The following is a 20,036-nucleotide window of genomic DNA, read 5'->3' as shown; positions in this document are numbered from 1 at the left end:
CATTGAGATTTATAAAGTGATAGCCTCACAAGGACCCTGTGAGGCAGTACCAAGTCAAGTCAAATGAAGTCAACAAGCATTTATTAAGCTCGTGTTATATGCCAAGCACTGTGCTAAATGCTGGGAATATAAATAAGCCAAAAAGGGGACAGTTCCTGCCCTCAAGGAGCATACATATTAATTGGAGGAAGACCCATAAAAAGGAACTGAAAAGCAGGGGTTCAGATAGGATGAAGGTGAACTTCCAAGATGAAAAGGCTGTGACGCGGTGGGAGAAAAGTCTGTATGGAATCAGGACCTAGAACCGGGATCTCTATTTGCAGATATGGAAACCAGGTTATAAATCTAGAGCTAGAAGGGACTTTAGGGGTCATTCAGTTCAACTGTCTCATTTTTACAGTTGAGGAAACCGAGGCCCTAGGGGGGCTAATTGAGATCACTCAGGTGAGTCAAGTTCCACTTCTGTCTTAGTGCTGTCAACGCTGAGCTGCGTAGGGTCCCAACGCTAGTGTGAGACTGAGGATTTGACACCTCCAGTCCCCTGACTGCAGGACTTTCTCTTTTGCACCTTGCAGCCATCCCCACCCCAACCTGTGATTAATGACCTGTCAATGACAATTACTAACAGAATCCCGCGATTTCGTGAAAACCTTAGAAACATTCCGGGACTATGAAGAGAAAATAAAGCCTGGTGTTTGGGGACCCAGGGATGTATATTGTGTCCTATTATCTGCGTATGTGCCTTGTTCTTCACCCCCCCCCCCACACACACACACCCTGCCTTTAGACTTCCAGCTTCCTGGGGGACACCACCTAATTTAAAATTTATTATTTTGTCCGATGCCTTAGTTACAGAGCTCCCTATGAAAGTGAGCCCTTAATAACGGTTTGGTGAACGCACTAAATCGCTAATCATAATATGAGCTGGTACTTCCCAGGCTCTGGCAATTCCTTAACTCGCCTCCTCCCAACCCCTCCTACGTCGGGTCACACCCCCCCAAATGCAGCATCTTTGGCTTACAGGTTAAACACACCAGGGGGCAGAAGGGAGCGAGTCCGCCCACTGCACCGGTCTGGTTCTCTTCTGGGAAATGTAGTTTCCTCCTCTTCGGACTCTGAGACCGAAAAGGGGAGGATGGACTACGAATCCCGAAATGCTTTGTGATCCAGCCTGGGCTTCGCCTCCCTTCACTCCCTCCGCCCCTCCGCTGTGGAGAAACTCTAGAGGCGCGTTACCCAGCCAGCAGCTGGGGGTTCCGGTAGGCTGAGTCCTGCTCCGTCGCCGTTACTCCGTTATTCTCCACCCCGAATCCGAAGAGTGTAAAGGCGACAGACATGGACAACGCGGGCAAAGAACGGGAGGCGGTGCAGCTGATGGCGGAGGCCGAGAAGCGCGTGAAGTCCTCCCACTCGTTCTTGAGAGGGCTGTTTGGGTGAGTGCCAGCCCTGCGGGGTAGCTCCTTCCTCCCGCCCCCTATCGCGCTCCTCCGAGGGATCCACCGTCCGCCCCCTCTCTCTCCTATATCTCCGCGGTCTCGGAGTGGGCCTGGCGCCCCGCATTGGGGGGCGGGAGGGATAGCACGCACCCCAGCCTTCACCTCCCCACGGGCCTGAGGTGGAGGCTGGGCGGTGGGGATGGGGAGGCTTCCTGCCTCCCACAGCATCTCAACCTCCCTCGGGGAGGAAGCTGTAGGCCCCGCGGGAGGCGCTCAGATTCCTCGAGAGGAATCCCTGGGCTTCCAGGTGACTGTCACCTCTGTGGGGTGGATAAGGACAAATAACTCGTCCACCCCCTCATCCGTCTTCCCATCTACTAAGCCATCCACCCACCCGCGCATCCATCCATCTATCCACCCACCAAGCCTACTGTGAATCTAGCATTTACTATTTAGGGAACGAGGTTAGGGGGGCCCTAGCCACCGTACTGAAGGACTCAAGCTCCACCCCCCTCCCCAAACACACAGGTGCCTACAGACAAGCAACAGATTGTCATTTCCCCACCTGCCAAATGTTAACTGCTGAACACCTATGCCTGAGTTTGTTTCTTGGTTAATTGGAAGCACCTGGGTGGATGTTAATTTGAGTACCATTTTGACTTTTGTTTTGAATTAAAGAAGTCTTTAAATAGCCATTTGGCAACCCAGATTAAAAACGAGTTAACTCGTCTTCGAATGTCTGAGGAAAACGGTAGGAGTTTTTAATAATGTAATCCAGTATGAATGTGATGCAGAGATTTAGCTATTGTTAATCCTTTGGCTCTGGCTTGTGGCCATATTATCACTAGAGATTTATGCAGGAGGAATGTATGAATTCTCCTTCTGGGTTTTTCTGTTTCTGCCAGCAGACATTGGGCCCCGTAAGAATTCCTCCTGGATTTTAGACATTTGCTTGGTGCCTGTTATACAGAGTTACTGCATAACACCGAGCCATTTGAAGGCACTCAATTTTGATGAATGAATAAATTGCTTAAATGGGTTCATTTCTTTTGTCAAAAATCTGTTCTATAGCCAAAAGTAACTCATTTCTTTAATAGTAAGTATTTAAAACCAGTATCAGAAATTCAGCTAATCTCTTAATATATTTTCAGTAGCTTCTGGTGTGAAATTTAATTTGGCACACTTCATAAAGAAGAGCTAGAAGAACAGCAATATTTGCTGCTTCCTGGATTCAACTGCTTTTGAATGATTCAGCTATTTAAAATGGAAAAACAGTGATTTTTCCTCCCTCCCCTTAAAGGTGAAAACTCACCTCGCTTTCATCAAGAAGGGAAGACCTCAGTGTCTTTTAATTGTAGCAAATCCTTTTCACAATTCTGCTTTCTGTAAGGGTGTATTTTATAGCACTCTATTGTTATGCAGTTTTCTTTTCTTTCTGTAGTTTTAGTTTGGAATCTTAGCAAAGAAAAATACATGTAACAGGTTGAGCCAACTTTTTATTTTCTTTAATTGATCATTCTAGGAGAGTGTGAGTTTGGAAGAAACCAAATTGACTTAGACCCTACTTTTGCTTCTGGGAGTTTACCCTTTGGTAGTGGATTTATCATTTACCATCATTTTTTCTCTTTAGTTAATGTTAAATATTCGCTATTACTTTTGATAGAGAATTTGAAATTCCCTTTGAAATTTTCTTTTAAATGTTGATATTTAGCAAACACTAATAGCATACTTGAAAAGCAGCATAGTGTAATAGAAGCAGTATTAGAGCAGAGCTAGAAGAACTTTAAAGCAGTTTTCCTCACCTATAAAATGAAGATGATATTTTCAAGCAGGCCTTGTGAGATTTACATATATAATATACAATGTATACAAATGTATATTTGCATAAAATATGCATACAAATACTTTATAACTATAGAGAACCTTGTAATCTATAATTATTCTTTTATGCTGTTATCAGCCCATTTTTCAGATCCCCGGATTAATTTTATTTAATTAATGTAATCAAATTTATTCAAAAGAAATACTAAGATCATTTTCAATTACATATATCACCCTATATAGGAGGAATCATTTTTACAATATATTAAATTTGTATCTCTCTGCTTTTAAAGTCAAAAGGATTCTGTTCGAGGAAAGTATTCAATGTTATTATTATGTTGTTGTTTTTAAAATATTTTTTTCCAAAAAGAACTAGGCTAACTATTGAGCAATATATAAAACATAGTCCTAAAAGAAATTTTGGATATCTTTCTTGTTTATGGTTAAATATATTTTTATTCATATCTTTCTCAATATCTCTGTCCCAAAATAGAGGGGTTCCTTTTGTTTTAAGGAAAGAATAGGTTAACATTTTTTTCTTTTTATCATATTCTATTGACCCTACTTAATTCACCGCTTTAGAAGACCATAAACCTCACTAGGGAAAAAAAAACAAAACAAAACAACTATCAATCTTCCTAAAGTTCCCTGTCAGTAAACATTAGGATCATATATCTGAGTTGAAAGAAATCTCAAGAGTCCCTAGAGTCTGATACCATTCCTTCAGGCAAATAAGATAGCTATTTTACAGATGAAGTAAATGAAGTCCACATACTCTATTACAGCCCAACTGACTTAATTACTGTTCCCAAACTTGGTATTCCTGTTTCTAGCTTCTGTGTCTTTCCACAGACTGTCGTTCATGGCTGGAATGGAATCCTCTCCTCATTCTGCCTCATAGAATCTGTTTTTAACTTGAAGGTTCAGCTCGTGCCACCTTCTGTGTACATACTATTGCTATCTTCTTTTTCAAATAATGAAGACTATATTGACATATTTACAAATACTGTACCAGAAGGATGTAACCTACTGGAGGGCAGGGACAGTTCTTCATTTTGTCATCATATTTTATTCCCAGCTCTTTGTGCCTTGCATGAAATAGATGTTTAATAAATACTTGTTGGATTGGATTTATATTAAATCATTGCTATTATTGTAGTGTTTCTTAGACTGACTTCCAGTGGAAACAGTTACATTACTGATTTAATTGTGGAATTTTTACAATAAGTTACACTTCTTGACTATATCACAATTATAATACATATCCATGTGTGTGTGAGAAGTGCATTTAAAGTGCATTTAGATTGTTAAAGGTAACTTTCGAATGTGTTTTTAAAATTCCCTTTTAAAGTCAGCAAGTTTGACTTATATGTAGGCTCTCTTCATTATAGTAGATTTTGAGCCATCTAGGTTTCTCTCCATAGCTATTCTGTCACGTTGCTAAGATACCACAACTGCATTTTGTACAAACACAATACACCCTAAGTAAGTTGCTCTTTAAAAATTACAATGAAATAATAACGTTCTTGATAGTTAAAAGCATCCCTGTGCTGTTTTGTAGGCTCTCTAAGCCTAGAAAAGCAATAAACGTGGCAGTTTCAACATAGGAACAATAAAACTATCAACAGCAAATTATTAATTTGTAGTTTGTCAGCTCTTTGTGACCATATCTAATATTTCAAATATTGTAGCTAGTTCAAAAGAAATTATATTGACCAGAGGAGATAGCATAATATGGTGGCTTGTCTTGGAGTCAGAATACTCCCAAGACTCAGCTCTTGGGACTGAAGTACACTAGGTGTCTGACCATGAGCGAGTAGTCACTTTTTAGTGGCCCAGGCAAACAATAAAGTATAAGTCATGAACTAGTCACTGAATTGTAGTACTGGAGGGAATTCTCTACACTGAAGAAAGCACAGGTATGGCTCCCTCCCAAAAATCTTTCATGTGAACATTTGAGCCAGCTGGTCTTTTTTTTTTTCTTCAGAAAAATTAATAAACATTTTTGCATCTGTTTGGCAAAGCATTTTCATTTTCTGGGACCAAAGAAATATTTACATAAGACATAAAATTTTTGAGCTAGAAATGAGAAAACTAGATCCAGAAATGCTAAGGAATTTACTAAATTAGGTTTTTTTTTTTAATCAAGAGATTCAGATTGGTGAGCATCTAGGTGACTAAAATCTTGGAAGATTATTCTAAATGATCCCAAATAGCTAATATGTTATTAATTTTTCTTTTCTTTCCTTCCCTGTCTTTCTTTCTGAAAAAATTATGAAACAACCAGACCACGTACCTTTCACAACTATGACAAGGAGTGAGTTCTTAATTAATAAAAGGTAAAGGAGGTTTTAAAAGATAAAATAGATCATTTTGATTTTATAAAATTGAAAAGCTTTTGCACAAGTAAAATAAATGCAACTAAGATAAAAAGAGACTTAGTCATTTGGGAAAAAAAATCTTTGTATCAAATATCTACAAAAAGGGTCTGAATCCAGGACATATATATATATATATATATAGTCCACTAATAGAAGTATATAAGAACAAAGACCAGTGTGGATTTTGAATATTAACTAGGCTGCCAATTCCCTAGGAGTCTTCTTTCTTTTCACTCCCCCAACTAGCATCACTCAGCACCAGCCCCCAGATCCAGATCCTTATTTCCTTCCCCCAGTGCCAGGTTTTGCTTGATTCAGATAAGAAGTCTATAAAAACCCACCAGTCTTTCCTGGTTTTGGTGCTGAGTTTGGTGCCCAGGGCTCCAATGTTGTACCCATTTTCACCAGGCCCAGTAGACCTGATCTATTTATATGCTCCCTGACTGCCCTTCCTTATTGTATGTCCCTTCAATAAAGCTGGCTTGACTTTTTCTATCTTGACGTGTGCTTTGTGTTTCCTTGTTCAGAACTTTGGTATCCTAAACCTTAATAAATTTGTAGTAAGACAGCATAGTCTTATGGAACTGAACCTGTTGACCCAGAGATTCCATTGCTAGGTATTTATACTCCAAGGTCAATGATAAAAAATACAGGCCTATGTAGATGCGAAAATATTTATAACAGCACAGAACTTGAAACAAAGTAGGTGCCCATAGATACGGAACTGTTAAACAAGTTTTGATACATGAATTAATGGAATATTGCAGTACATTATGCAGATATGATAAATATAGAAAAGCATGGGAAGACTTACATGAACTAAAGAAAAATCAGGAAAAGAAGGTATACAGTGATTACTAAGAAATAGCAACAACCGTAAAACAAAGCCAAATGCTGGGGTTTTTTGGTGACAACAAAGAATTGGAAGTACAGTAGATTTCTGTTGATTGGGTAATGGCCAAACCTATTATGGTACATGAATGTAATGGAATATTACTATACTATAAGAAATGATGGATTTGATGAATACAAAGAAACATAGTAAGAGCTATGAGAGCTGATAACAGACTGAAGTAAACAGAGCCAAGAAAACCATATGCATAATGACTATGACAATGTAAATGGAAAGAAAAACACACAAAAAAAATCAGAAGTGACTGTTGCAAAATTGTGAAGAAGCATGACTGCAGGGTGTGGAACACTACACCTATAACATAAGACTTGTGTTGGTTAGTTTTGCTGAACCATTGTTTTTTTTTCCTTCTTCTTATACGGATAAACCATTGGGAAGAGGGAGTACATTGGGAAATGCAGAAAATATAAAAAAGGTATCAGTGAAAATCTGTGTGAAAAACAGGTGCAATGTGTAATGTGAATAGTGCCCTGAGCTTGGAGTCAAGAAGATACGGGTTCTTCTATCTCTGGTACTATCCCTGTGACCTTGGGAAACTTACTTAATCTGAGTGAGAGTGATTTCTTGCAGCACCTACCTTAGAGTTATGGCAAATGATATAATGCTATATAAAGTACTATGGAAAATTAGTTATTACTTAGATATGCCTTCTAAAAGGAATTACATATTAGTTATTAACTTTTGTATTTGAATATTTAATCTAGGAGGTGCTCCACCTTCTGCCATTAATAATTTCTTTTCTGGGGACACAATTATTCCTTGAGAGTATTAATAACTTATTGGTCATTCATACCTTAATGTCATTTGCTTTAATCAGATCAGTAAGTATCTGAGATAACCTCTAGTGAATGAAGTTGAAGGAGGAGGTATGGGAAGAAAGGATAATTTTGGAGCTTGGTTCTGACTGAATAGGGTGGAGGAGGAGCAGAGAAAATGAACCGAGATAAGGAAGAACCAATTGTGAAATTTTATCTGGAGCCTGGAGGCAATTTCTGTCCTTTGAAAAATCATCTTTCTGATTCCATTTTTAGAGAGATAGCTGGTTAGGACTTCTTTGAGAGGTTATAAACCTTAATCTATAGTGGTTCATCTTCATCTTCCCAATCCAGACTGTTCTAGTTTGTTCTAGTTTACCTTCTCTAGATTAGTCCATTCTTTTAACATTTTATTACACTCCCACTTGAGAGAAGAAATGGAGAGAGGAGATATGTGCCAGGTACCAGCCTATAAGGAACAAATACAAATCCCTTCTCCATTTTATTCTCCGTTACCATCTTTAGCAGTTGAACTCAGTTTCCATCTTTAACAGTTGGACTCAGTTTCTTTTACTCACAGGAACCTCTAGGAGCCTTGAGAATTTGGAGGGTTTGTACAGGTATTCACCATGGTAACAGTAACTGTAGAGTGGAATTGCATATAACCCGAGTATATCTTATATCCATGAAATTGCAGATTTATCCAAAGGACTTCAATTTAAGTTAGGCTTCTTCCCCATGAGTACCTTTCTATGTTCCAACACACCTATTCTTATTTATTAGAGAAACATTGACATGTTTCAAGGGATATTAGTTCATTAAAACAAATGATAATGACATATTAACAAATCTTTGAGAAACTATCTTTTTCTACAAAACTGTTTTCTAATCAGTTTAAGAGTTTTAATGATAAAAATGTATAGTCATGAAAAACAAAGTGTTTCTGTAATACTTCGTGACTTAGAAAACAAGTTTCTGAAACATTAATTCAGAACATCGAGAATTGTATTTAAGAGTATTTGCTAAGTTCCAACTATACCTTCCAAGTACTAGTTATACATTAATTGATAATATTTGTAAATTCAGACTATATGGATTTTTACCCTTATAATCACATCTCTTTTTCTGATTTGGGGGGATGTATTTAGTATCTTTTTTTATTTGGAAATGTTAAAAGACTGTTGAACAAAGGTCTATTGACTTCAATATAATTATGCTGAACTCTTACATCTTTCTCATATCAGTAGTTATGTCATCTCTGCTTCTCCTATTCCTTTCTTTTATACATTTTGCTTTAAGTATTATTTTTTCCCACAATTGCATATTAAGAAAATTTTTAGCATTCATTTTATAAGATTTTGAGTTCTATATTTTTCTCCCTCCTTCCCTCCCCTCCCCTCTTCTGAAAATGGTAGGCAGTTTGATATAGTTTATACATATACTATCATGTAAAACATATTTCCATATTCATCATGGTTATGGAAGAAAAAACAGATTAAATGGAAAAGACCCCCAAAGGATGAAGTGGAAAAAATATGCTTCGATATGCATTCAGAGTCCATCAGTTTTTTTATCTGCATATGGAAGCCTTTTCCTTCCTGAGTCCTTTGTATTTGTCTTAGATCATTGTGTTGCTGAGAAAAGATGAGTCATTCATAGTTGATCATCACATGATGTTGCTTATACTGTGAAAAGTGTTTTCCTGGTTCCTCTCATTTCACTTTGCATCAGTTTGTACAAGTCTCTCCAGGTTTTCCTGAAATGTGCCTGTTCATCCTTTCTTATTGAACAATATGTTTTGCAAGATAGAACAATTAATGTCAACAGATTAGAGCTATTCTCTGAGCAGGAACAGTTCATTGCTAACTTGGAGGGAAAGTTGAGACAACATACAGTTGGCAACAGTGGAGCAGAAAAGGAGTCAGCAGCTTTCAGAGATTTGATGTATAGCACTGCATTTGCTCATCTGGGTCAGAACACTTGCAAACACCAAGACTGGTTTGATGAAAACAAAGGGAAAATTCAGAAGCTGCTAAATGGAAAACTAGAACTCTACGGGGTTTACCAGCAGGATAGTTCCTCCATCTCTAAGAAGACAGCATTTAATTCCATCAAGTACAGGGGCAGCTAGGTGGCACAGTGAATAGAGCACCAGCCCTGGAGTCAGGAGGACCTGAGTTCAAATCCGGCCTCAGACACTTGACACACTTACTAGCTGTGTGACCCTGGGCAAGTCACTTAACCCCAATTGCCCTGCCTTCCCCCCTGCAAAAAAAAAAAAAAAACAAAGGAAGTAAAGTACAAACAAAACTAAGAGAGATGCAGGATTCTTGGCTCAGTAAGAAGGCAGATGGAATTCAGTTTTATGCTGATAGTAACAGTCCATAAAGTATTCCCTTACATTCTTATACCGCAGCTTGTTAGCCATTCCCCAATTGATGGGCATCCCCTCAATTTCTAATATTTTGCCGCTATGCATAGGGATGCTATAAATGTTTTTGCACATGTAGATCCTTTTCCCTTTTTTATGATCTCTTTGGGATACAGACCTGGTGGTGGTCCTGCTGGATCAAAGAGTATGTATGCATAGTTTGGTTGCCCCTTGGGCATAGTTCCAAGTTGCTCTCCAGAGGGATTGGATCAGTTCTCAACTCCACCAACAATGCATTAGTGTCCTAATTTTCCCACATCCTTTTCAACATTTATCATTTTCCTTTTTTATCATGTTAGCTGATCTGATTGGTGTGAGGTGGTATTTCAGAGTTGTTTTAATTTGCATTTCTCTACTCAAAAGAGCACTTCTTCCTATACCTGGCTTTGATTTCTTCATCTGAAAACTGCCTGTTCATATCCTTTGACCATTTTTCAATTGGGGAATGGCTTGTATTCCCATAAATTTGACTCAGTTCTCTATATATTTGAGAAATGAGGCCTTTATCAGACATACTTGCTGTAAAGATTGATTCCCATCTTTCTGCTTTCCTTCTAATCTTGGTTGCATTGGTTTAGTTTTTACAAAAGCCTTTCAATTTAATATGATCAAAATTATTTATTCTATATTTTCTAATGCTCTCTATCTGTTGTTTGGTCATGAGTTCTTCCTCTCCTTGTAGATCTGACAAGTAGACTATTTCTTGCTCTTCTAACTTTATTGCTTCATTGTCTATGGTACCTTTTAGTAAGATGTAGTTTTCTTCCTTATCTCTTAGGTCTATTTTTGTTTTTCCTTTTGTCTAAGATCAGGTTTGCTACCCCTCCCCCCCCTGCCTTTTTTTTGTACTTCAGCTGAAGCATAATAGATTCTGCCCCAGCCTCTTACCTTTACTCTGTTCTCTGTGTGTGTCTCTGCTTCAGGTGTGTTTCTTGTAAGCAATATATTGTGGGATTCTGGTTTTTGATCCATTCTGCTATCTCCTTCTGTTTTATGGGAGAGTTCATCCCATTCATATTCACAGTTATAATTAATATCTTTGTATGTCCCTCCATCTTATACTTCCTCCTGTTTGTCCTCTTTCTCCCTTCACCCTTTCCCACCTCACTAGCGTTTTGCTTTTGTCTACCACTTCTCCTCATCTGCACTGCCTTGTGTCAGTTTCCCCCCAACCCATTACTTAATCTGCCCTCCAACTTCCCTGTTGGGTAAGATAGATTTCTATATTCATTTGATTGTGTATATTATTCCCTCTTTGAGCCAATACTGATGAGAGTAAGGTTCAAACAATGCCTATCACCGCCCCCCCCCCCATCTTCCCCTACATTGTAATAGATCTTTCTTGCCTCTTCATGTGAGATAATTTACCCCATTCTACCTCTCCCTTCCTTCTGTACCCATTGTACTTCTCTTTCTCATCCCTTAATTTTTTTATGTCATTCCCTCAAATACACCTTATATCTGTATCCTCTGTCTATGTATATTCCTTCTATCTGTACTGTTAATGATATAATTTTTATGAGTTACAAGTATCACCTTCCTGTGTAGGAATGTAAACAGTTCAGCTCTATTGAATCCCTTATGTTTTCTTTCCCCATTTTACCTGTTGGTGCTTCTCTTGGGTCTTGATATTGGAGGTTAAATTTTTGATTTAGTTCTGTTCTTAGGAATGCTTAAAATCTTTCTGTTTTATTGAATGACTGTTTTTCCCCCTGAGGTATTATGCTTAATTTTGCGAGATAAGTAATTCTTGGTGGTAGTCCTAGCACCTTTGCCTTCCAGAATATCATGTTCCATGACCTCTAATCCTTTAGTGTTGCAGCTCCAAGTCCTGTGTGATCCTGATTGTGACTCTCTGATATTTGAGTTGTTTCTTTATGGCCATTTGTAGTATTTTTTCCGTGACCTGATAGTTCTGAAATTTGGGTATAATGTTCCTTGGGGTTTTATTTTAGGATCTCTTTCCTGAAGTGATCAGTGGATTCTTTCAATGCCTTTTTTGCCCTCTGGTTCCAGGACATCAGGGAAGATTCCCTTAATCATTTCCTGAAAGATGCTGTCCAGGTCCTCCTTTTGATTATGGCTTTCAGGTAGTCCAAATGATTCTGATATTGTCTCTCCTGGATCTATTTTCCAGATCATTTTTCTTTCACATGAGGTATGTTACATTTTCTTCCATTTTTTTCATTCTTTTGAATTTGATTGATTCATGATGTGTCAGAGTCATTAGCTTCTATTCTAACTTTTAAGGTGTTGTTTTTCTCAGTTAGCTTTTGTACTTTCTTTTCCATTTGGCCAATTGTACTCTTTGAGGAGTTGTTTTCTTCCGTGAATTTTTGTATCTCCTTTTCCGTTTTGTCAGTTTTACTTTTTAAGCAGTTTTCCAAGCTGTTGAGTCTTTTTTCATAATTCTCTTGCATCATTCGCATTTCTTTTCCTCATTTTTCTTCTACCCCCCCCACCATATGATTTTCATGTTCCTTTTCAGCTCTTCCATGAGTTCTTTCTGGGCTAGTAATGACTCTGTTTTTCTTTGGGGTTTTGCCCATAGGTGTTTTGACATTGTTATCCTCTTCTGAGTTTGTGTTTTGGTTTTCCCTGTCATCATAATAACTTTCTATGGTCATTTTCTTTTTTGTTGTGGTTTTTTTTGGCCTTCTTCCTTTCTTTTAAATTTGGTCTCTGCTTCCAGGGTGGTTGGGGCTCTGTTTCGAGCTTCTTGTGCCAGTGGCTGCAAACCCTGCTTTGCTGATGTTGCCCTGAGACCCCCACAGGGGATCTTTGTGTCTGGTGCTGTGTTAAGGGTGCATGGTAGGGAGTGGCTGGCGCTGCTGGAGGGTAGAGGAGGTCTGGCAGCTTACCTGGTGTTGAACTAAATTCAGGGACAGAGAACCATGAATTAAGCAGTTACAAGACAAAATCAATTAATTGTAAATAGGATCAATAAAAAAATGATAAAGAATTTAATCTCAGTTGTTAATGGTTTGTATTTATTTTTTCTGAGAACTCTTTCTTCATATCCTTTGACCACTTACTCATCGAGGAATAGCTCTAGGTCCTATATTTCTGTTATGGACATTGGATCCTTTTCACAGATATTTGGTACAAAGATTTTTTTAAAATCATTTGACATTTCACCTTGTTATCTTACCAGCATTGATTTTTGTGCCAAAGTATTAATTCCCTATTGTAGAAGTTATCTGTTTTATCTTGTTTTTATTATTACTCCTGAGATTCTAAGATTTTTGTTCCTCCAAATAAGGAATTATTATTTTTTTTCTAGCCCTATATAAAGTTCCCCCATGATAGTTTGATTGCCAAAGCACTAAATTTGTAAGTCAATTTTAGATAATGCTAGTTTTGGGTGGGATTTTTTGGCATGGCCCAACATGGCTAACAGCAATGACTATCCCTCCAATTACTTAAGTTGTTTGTTTTTTTAAGGACTTTTCAGAAACCACATCTGTGATTTCAGTGATGTAGGGGGTTTCTGTGATGAACTGCCTCTTATACATACAGATTGTCACCTTTTCTGAATCAGTTTTAAAAAGTTACTTGAGAGCACTGAGAGGTTTAGTGACTTGCCCAGAGTCATATAGCCATAAGTTGCAGAGGTAGGGCTTGATCCCAAGACTTCTTGTCTCATAGACATTATGCCATATGCTGCCTCTTCTTTAATTTTTTAAAGAGTAATATAATATCTAATATATTAGGTATATCTTGATAGATTGAATCTCAGGTATTGTAAATATTTCATAGTTATTTTGACTGGATTTTCATGTCTTTTATATGCTGTGTGGAATATTATGCTATCATTGGCATTTTCTTTCACATTGTTTTCAATTCTTTCTTTTTTTTTTCTCTTGTCATTTTCCATGATATGATTATTAACGACTCCATTTAGGTCTTTATCTTTTGTTTGTGTTCCCTGTCTTAATTTCTGTTTTCATCAAATTATTGTTTGTAAAGGATGTTTGAAATTTCTGCTTTTGTACATTTATTATTTCTGCGTTCTCTAGCTTATGGTCTACTTTTGTAAACTATGTGGTGCGGAAAAATGTGTATGTTCTTTAATGTTCCTGTTTATCAAATACCATGTCTTAAAGATTTAACTTCACTTTGTTTGCTTTTTTTCCTTTTTGTTTATCATTATATTAGAGTTTTCCAGCATTGAGAGAGGAACATTAAAATTAAAATCTTATTCTGTTCCTGGTAAAATATTTTTTATAGTTCAGTTAGCCCTTCCTGTTTTGATGCTATATTAATTTTGGTACATATGTGATTAGTATTGTTATGGTCTCCATCTTCTTAATTTAAGCATAGTGTACTTTCCTTGTTTATCTCTCTTGATAATTGTGAATTTTTATTTTATTTGATTGCAACTTCTGATTTTTTTGTACCTTATGCATAGTTGTAAAATTTATTCCAGTGTCTGATTTTCATTTTGAATGTATTTTTATTTATTTTTTTATGTATTTTTATTTTTAAGCTATATTTTTTAAAAACAGCAGGTGGTTTATTCATTCTGGAACTGTCATTTCATTGTTTAATATATTCACATTTAAAGTTATGAAAGCTAGGCTTCTTTTTTACTAGATTTGTTTCTTTTATATTGATTTCTATACCCTTTCCCTTTAAAGACAGTGGGTTTTTTTTCTGTGTTCAGTTTTCCTTATATACTACTCTTATGTCAGTCTATTTTCAAGACTCACCTCATGTTCAGAATTGCCTACCCTATTTTAAGTACTTTGAATTTACTTAAATTGTTCGTTTCTCTTTCATTCTTTTTATTTACTTATCTTTTTGTCCCACTCTCTTTTTTTTTTCCTTTGCAGGGGGGAAGGCAGGGCAATTGGGGTTAAGTGACTTGCCCAAGGTCACACAGCTAGTAAATGTGTCAAGTGTCTGAGGCCAGATTTGAACTCAGGTACTCCTGACCCCAGGGCCAGTGCTCTCCTCACTGCCCCACCTAGCTGCCCCCATGTCCCTCTCTTTTGACATTTGTTTTTGACTACCCACATAAGCATGTGGTCCAAATTCTTTTCTACTCAAACCTCACCTTTTATTAAGTAATATTCTTTGGCTGTACCCTTCTCCAAATTTTCTTTTCTTTTGTCCTTATTATTTCTCTTCCCTTCTAGTCTAATTTGAATTCCACCCTCCAGTTCATGGGCTACATGCATATACTTGTCCCTTCTCTATGTCCCTCTTAAGACCACTTCCTGCAGCAATTTGAATGAGAAATATTTCTGTGAATTCTGTGTTTTAAAATGGGCTTCATCAGTTTTTTCCGCTTATTTGAATGCCTGTATTTAGTGGTACAGGGCTCTCCAAAGAGTAATTATGTTTTAAATCAATATTCTCAGTAGGAAGGGGGAAAGAAGAAAACCCATTCATAAAACTTGAATGTCCAAATTAGATACCCTTTATAGCCAGCTGGAGGTAGCAAAGATGCTGTGATCTTCCAAGTTTTTGTCTAGATTGAGGTGATAATAAGTCAGGTCCAAATATGCCTTCTTAGCTTTCTCCTTTTGTACAAGAAAAGTTCCATTTCCGACATATGTTTGGGATAGTCCTTTGCTTTTGAGTGGCTTTAAAGCAGTGATTGATAAGGAATCAAGGTGTTAACTGTTCTTACATCTATATGTAAGATCGTGTAATTGGGCAAAAGAAATGAGAAAGTATTGCCTATAATCTCAGGTACCATAATGATACCCTTTGGGGGCAGATGGGCGTATTTCCATTAAGGTATTGTGGGGACACAGATTTTCATTGGTGGGGGTTAGAAATATAATCAAAAAAATAGCAAGAAGTAAAGCAACATATACAAATCAATAAACAATTATTGTTGAATTGAGTATTCTCAGGATGGCATACATTTCTTAATTCCTTGACATGTTGCCAAGAGATTGTGCTCCACTGGTTTTCTCAGTTGAAAGGATAAATATCTTTTTTTAAATGTTCTTACAGCTTTTTCCTTGGGATTTTAGATTTGAATGCTAACTCTGATTCTCTTAGGGAGGGAATAAATAAGAGTTCTCTTCTGAGCCAGGCCTAGTTCAGGCCAGTACAGTGATTCAAGCTCAGTATTGGAACACAAGGACATACTTGTGGACCATCAAATTCAGTAAAAAAAAAAAAAAGTTTGCTTGTAAGAAAAGATTTAAAATGATTTATTTACAAATTATAGGGCTATGTGAATTACTTGGAACAAGCAATACTTTTGATATTTTTATTTTGGTTCATACGTGCATATTTCCACCATCAATAGGCTAATTCCAGAATATTGATCTTAATAATACACAACCAAATTGAGCTGCTTTCTCCATCTTTAGTTAGTTGTTTGTCATCTGAATGCTGAATTTTGTGTCATGTGCACATTTTATTAGTGTCTTTTGTTGTGCTTTTAATTTTGAGTTTTTAGAAATGGACAATATTCCAAGGAAAGTGCAAAAATTATAGCTCTTAAAGAGCACACTTGAATTACTGTTAGAGATATTTCAAGGTAGAGATGTTGTGGTACAGGCAGGCATTTTAAGGATCATTCATACTTATAATGAAATAGGATCAGTCACATCAAAAAGCAGATGGAAGTGCAGTTGAAAACAAAAACACCAGCAGCAAACTACTTCTGCATAATAGCCAGATTAATCCTCAGAAAAGTACGAAAACCCTTCAAAGGGACCAAGGAGCTGGAGGGATTATTACGGTTCCTCTACATTGGCTTTTTGAAGTTGAAAGGACAAGGTTAGTTTAAAAAAAAAGCTGCTGACCACAGCTAGGAATAAAAATATTCTTGCTATTGGCAAGATAGTCCAAAGACTGGAATAGTGAAGACTAAACATAGATAATCTTTACTGATGAAAACTCACTTTTTCATTGGAGGTATACCAAAACTGTTGTCAGAAGAAATCCGAGTAAACCTTTTAAGATTTGGCCATATTTATTGGATTGTAAAACATCTTCCTAAAAAAATCTTTTGGGAATTTTCACTTCTAGTAGGTCTGCTGGTCTTGCTCTCATCAGGAAATGTTGAACACTGATTAATATGTTGATATACTGAGAAGCAAAATTGTTTTGGAATTAAATTCACAAATGAATACTGCAGCATGACATTGCAGTATTGCTACACAATATGAAGGTTTAAGAATTGTGTGCAAGTGATAGAGATAAAAATGCTTTAATGGTCTAGGTGCTCACCTGATTTAAATTGCATTGAATAAGCAAGGCTAGTCTTGGGGAAATGGAGTATTCATCAGGGATGCTCTGGTTGATGAAAGTATCATTTCATAATGAAGAATTAAAGAATGTGTCAAGGTCTTATGAATGTGATGTCAAATAATGTATAATAAAGTGGTCATAGAAAAGTGAGGACAGAGGGAATTGTGGGAAGATGGTAAATTTTAAGGCAGGAAGCTATGTGGCTCTCCCAAATTTCCCCACAAATAACTTAAAATAATGCCTTAAAGTAAATTTTAGAGCAGCAGAAATAATTAAAAGTTGGGATAAAGCAGTTGTCCAACCTCAGACAGCTTGGAAGGGTGTTAGGAAAGATTTAATCTCCCAGGGTCATGATCTTCTCAACTGAAGTGCAGTTACCTCCAGCAGGCCCAGTCAACAAACAGCAAGCTCTGGGGGCAACTGTGCAGGTGGCAGCCTTACCTTGGGAAGCTTTCACATCACTGATGGTATTGGGGTTTGGCAGCTGGTCATAGAAAGATTAAAGGAGCCTCTGCTGGTATGGCACTGTGGTCCCAGACTATGGTTGCTTCCAACGAAGAGTGAGCACATGCTGGTGATTGTAGTTGCAGAGGGATGGGGGCTCTGCTGATTGTGGTCACTGGCAGGAAAGTAGAGTCCCTGGTTTTGGTTCCAGGCAAAAGGGGCCAGCTGATGCTTAAAGCTGCCTGAGGAACCTCAGGAAGCAAGAATATGTGTTGTGGCAGCAGCCCTGGTCATGGCATGGGGTGGAGAGAAGTGCCTGAAGTCACTTAGAGACCAAGGTATGAATCAGAGAAACAGTGACCACACCTGGCCTTGGATTATAGAACATTGGAAGAATCAGAAGTCAAAGGCCCCCCAGATAGAGCTCTATCCCTCACATGCTGGGATCAGAGCCCCACTCATAAACTTAACAGCAACAGGCAAGATATAGGCAGTTTAAAAAAATGAGTAAAAAACAGAGAAAGAACTCATAGCTACTATGGTGATAGAGATGATCAGGTTTCCAACTCAGAAGAAGATAAAACAGCTTCCTATAAAGCTTCAGAGAGGAATGTAAAATGGTCACAAGCCCAAAAAGAGTTCTTGGAAGAGTTTTAAAAAGACTTTAAAAGCAAATAAGAGAGGTTGAGGAAAAATTGAGAAAAGAAATGAGTAATGCAAGAAAAGCAAGAAATTATGAAAAGAAAGTCAACCAATTGGAAAAAGAAATACAAAAACTTACCAAAAAATATACTTCCTTAAAACTTGGAATTGGGCAAGGAGAAACTAATAACTTCATAAAACATCAAGAAATAATAAAACAAAATCAAAAGAATGAAAAATAGAATAGAATGTGAAATATCTCATTAGAAAAACAGCTGATCTGGAATGTGTAGGGTCTAGGCTCTTTTTCTGAATGTAAGAAAACCACTAAATTAATAAATAAAACTAGGAATTGGTTTCATAAAAAACAAACAATAAAATAGATAAACTATTGGTTAATATGATTATAAAAAGAGAGAGAAAAAAAATTAAAAAGGTCGATATACCATTAATGAAGATAAAATTAAAGCAGCTATTAGGAGTTATTTTGCCCAATTATATGCCAATAAACTTAGCAATTTGAGTGACAAAGACATAAACTGCCCAGATAGAAGAGGAAATAGAATATCTAAACAAGCCTATTTTAGAAAAAGAAATTGAACAGGCCATAAATGAGTTTCCTAAGAAAAATGCTTCAGAACCAGATGGACTTAAGTGAATTCTGCCAAACATTTAAAGATCAACTAATTCCAATATTAAATAAATTATTTGGAATAATAGGCAAAGAAGGAGGCTTTTTATGAAACAAATATGGTGCTGATAACTAAACCAGGAAGAGCAAAAACAGAGAAAGAAAATTACAGACCAGTTTCACTAATGAATATTGATACAAAAACCGTAAATCAAATACTAGCTAGTTATGTCAGAAAGATTATACGTTATGACCAGGGGCAGGGGGAGAGGGGAAATACACACACACACATGCCCCAGAAATGCAGGCCTGGTTCAAGATAAGGAAAACTATTGACATAATTGATTAATAACAAAAGTTACAAAAATCACATGATTATATCAATAGATGCATAAAAAGCTTTTGACAAAATACAAGACTCATTCCTATTAAAAAACACTTGAAAGCATAGGCTATAAATGGATTTTTCCTTAAAAATGATAAGAAGTATCTACCTAAAACCATCAGCGAGCATCATCTGTAACAGAGGTAAGCTAGAATAAGATCAGGAGTGGAACAAAGATGCCTATTATCACCTATATTGTTCAATATTGTATTAGAAATGCTAGCAATAGCAATAAGAGAAGAAAAAGAAGTTGAAGAAATCAAAATAGGCAACAAGGTGATAAAACTCTCTTTTTGCAGATGGTGTGGTGGTATACTAGGAAAATTCTGGATATTGAACTAAAAAGCAAGTTGGAACAATAATTTTTAGCAAAGTAGCAGAATATAAAATAAACTGATATAAATCATCAGCATTTCTATATATCACCAACAAAGCCCTGTAAGAAGAGATAGTAAGAGATAGTTCATTTAAAATAACCGTAGAGACAGTATAAAATACCTGGGAGCATAACTGCCAAGAATAAATTCAGGAAGTATATGAGCATAATTATAAAGCACCTTTTATACAAATAAAGTCAGATTTACATAATTAGAAAAATATCAGTTGTTCATGGGTGAGCAAAGCCAATATAATAAAAAAGACAATTCTACCTAAATTAATCTACTTATTCAGTGCTATCCCAATTAAATTGCCAAACGATTATTTTATTGATGTAGAAAAAATAATAACAGAAGTCATTTGGAAGAACAAAAGGTCAAGAATATCAAAGGAATTAATGAAAAAAAATGTAAAGGAAGGAGATCTCACAGTGCCAGATCTTAAACTGTATTATGTCAGTAATTATCAAAACTACCAGGTACTAACTAAGGAATAGAATGGTAGATTAAATTAGTGGAATAGAGTAGATATACAATAGACTGTAGTGAGTGATTATAGTAACCTCGTGTTTCATAAATGTAAAGATTAAAGCTTTGGG

The 20,036-nt window shown here is 36.7% G+C and overlaps 1 protein-coding gene across 1 annotated transcript in view; it reads left to right on the top strand.

Moving 5' to 3' along the window:
* The first annotated feature begins 1,183 nt into the window (after positions 1-1,183).
* NAPB (NSF attachment protein beta) overlaps positions 1,184-20,036 on the top strand; it is a 51,498-nt gene continuing 32,645 nt past the window's right edge. The window contains exon 1 of the mRNA XM_036750522.1: positions 1,184-1,433. Within this exon, the coding sequence (XP_036606417.1) occupies positions 1,336-1,433 (98 nt within the window). The 5' untranslated portion in view covers positions 1,184-1,335. The remainder of the gene's footprint in view (positions 1,434-20,036) is intronic.

The sequence above is a fragment of the Trichosurus vulpecula genome, chromosome 3 (assembly GCF_011100635.1).
Source record: "Trichosurus vulpecula isolate mTriVul1 chromosome 3, mTriVul1.pri, whole genome shotgun sequence".
Taxonomy (NCBI): Eukaryota; Metazoa; Chordata; class Mammalia; order Diprotodontia; family Phalangeridae; genus Trichosurus; species Trichosurus vulpecula.
The sequence above is the reverse complement of the archived record's forward strand: the minus strand, read 5'-3'. Positions and strand labels throughout refer to the sequence as shown.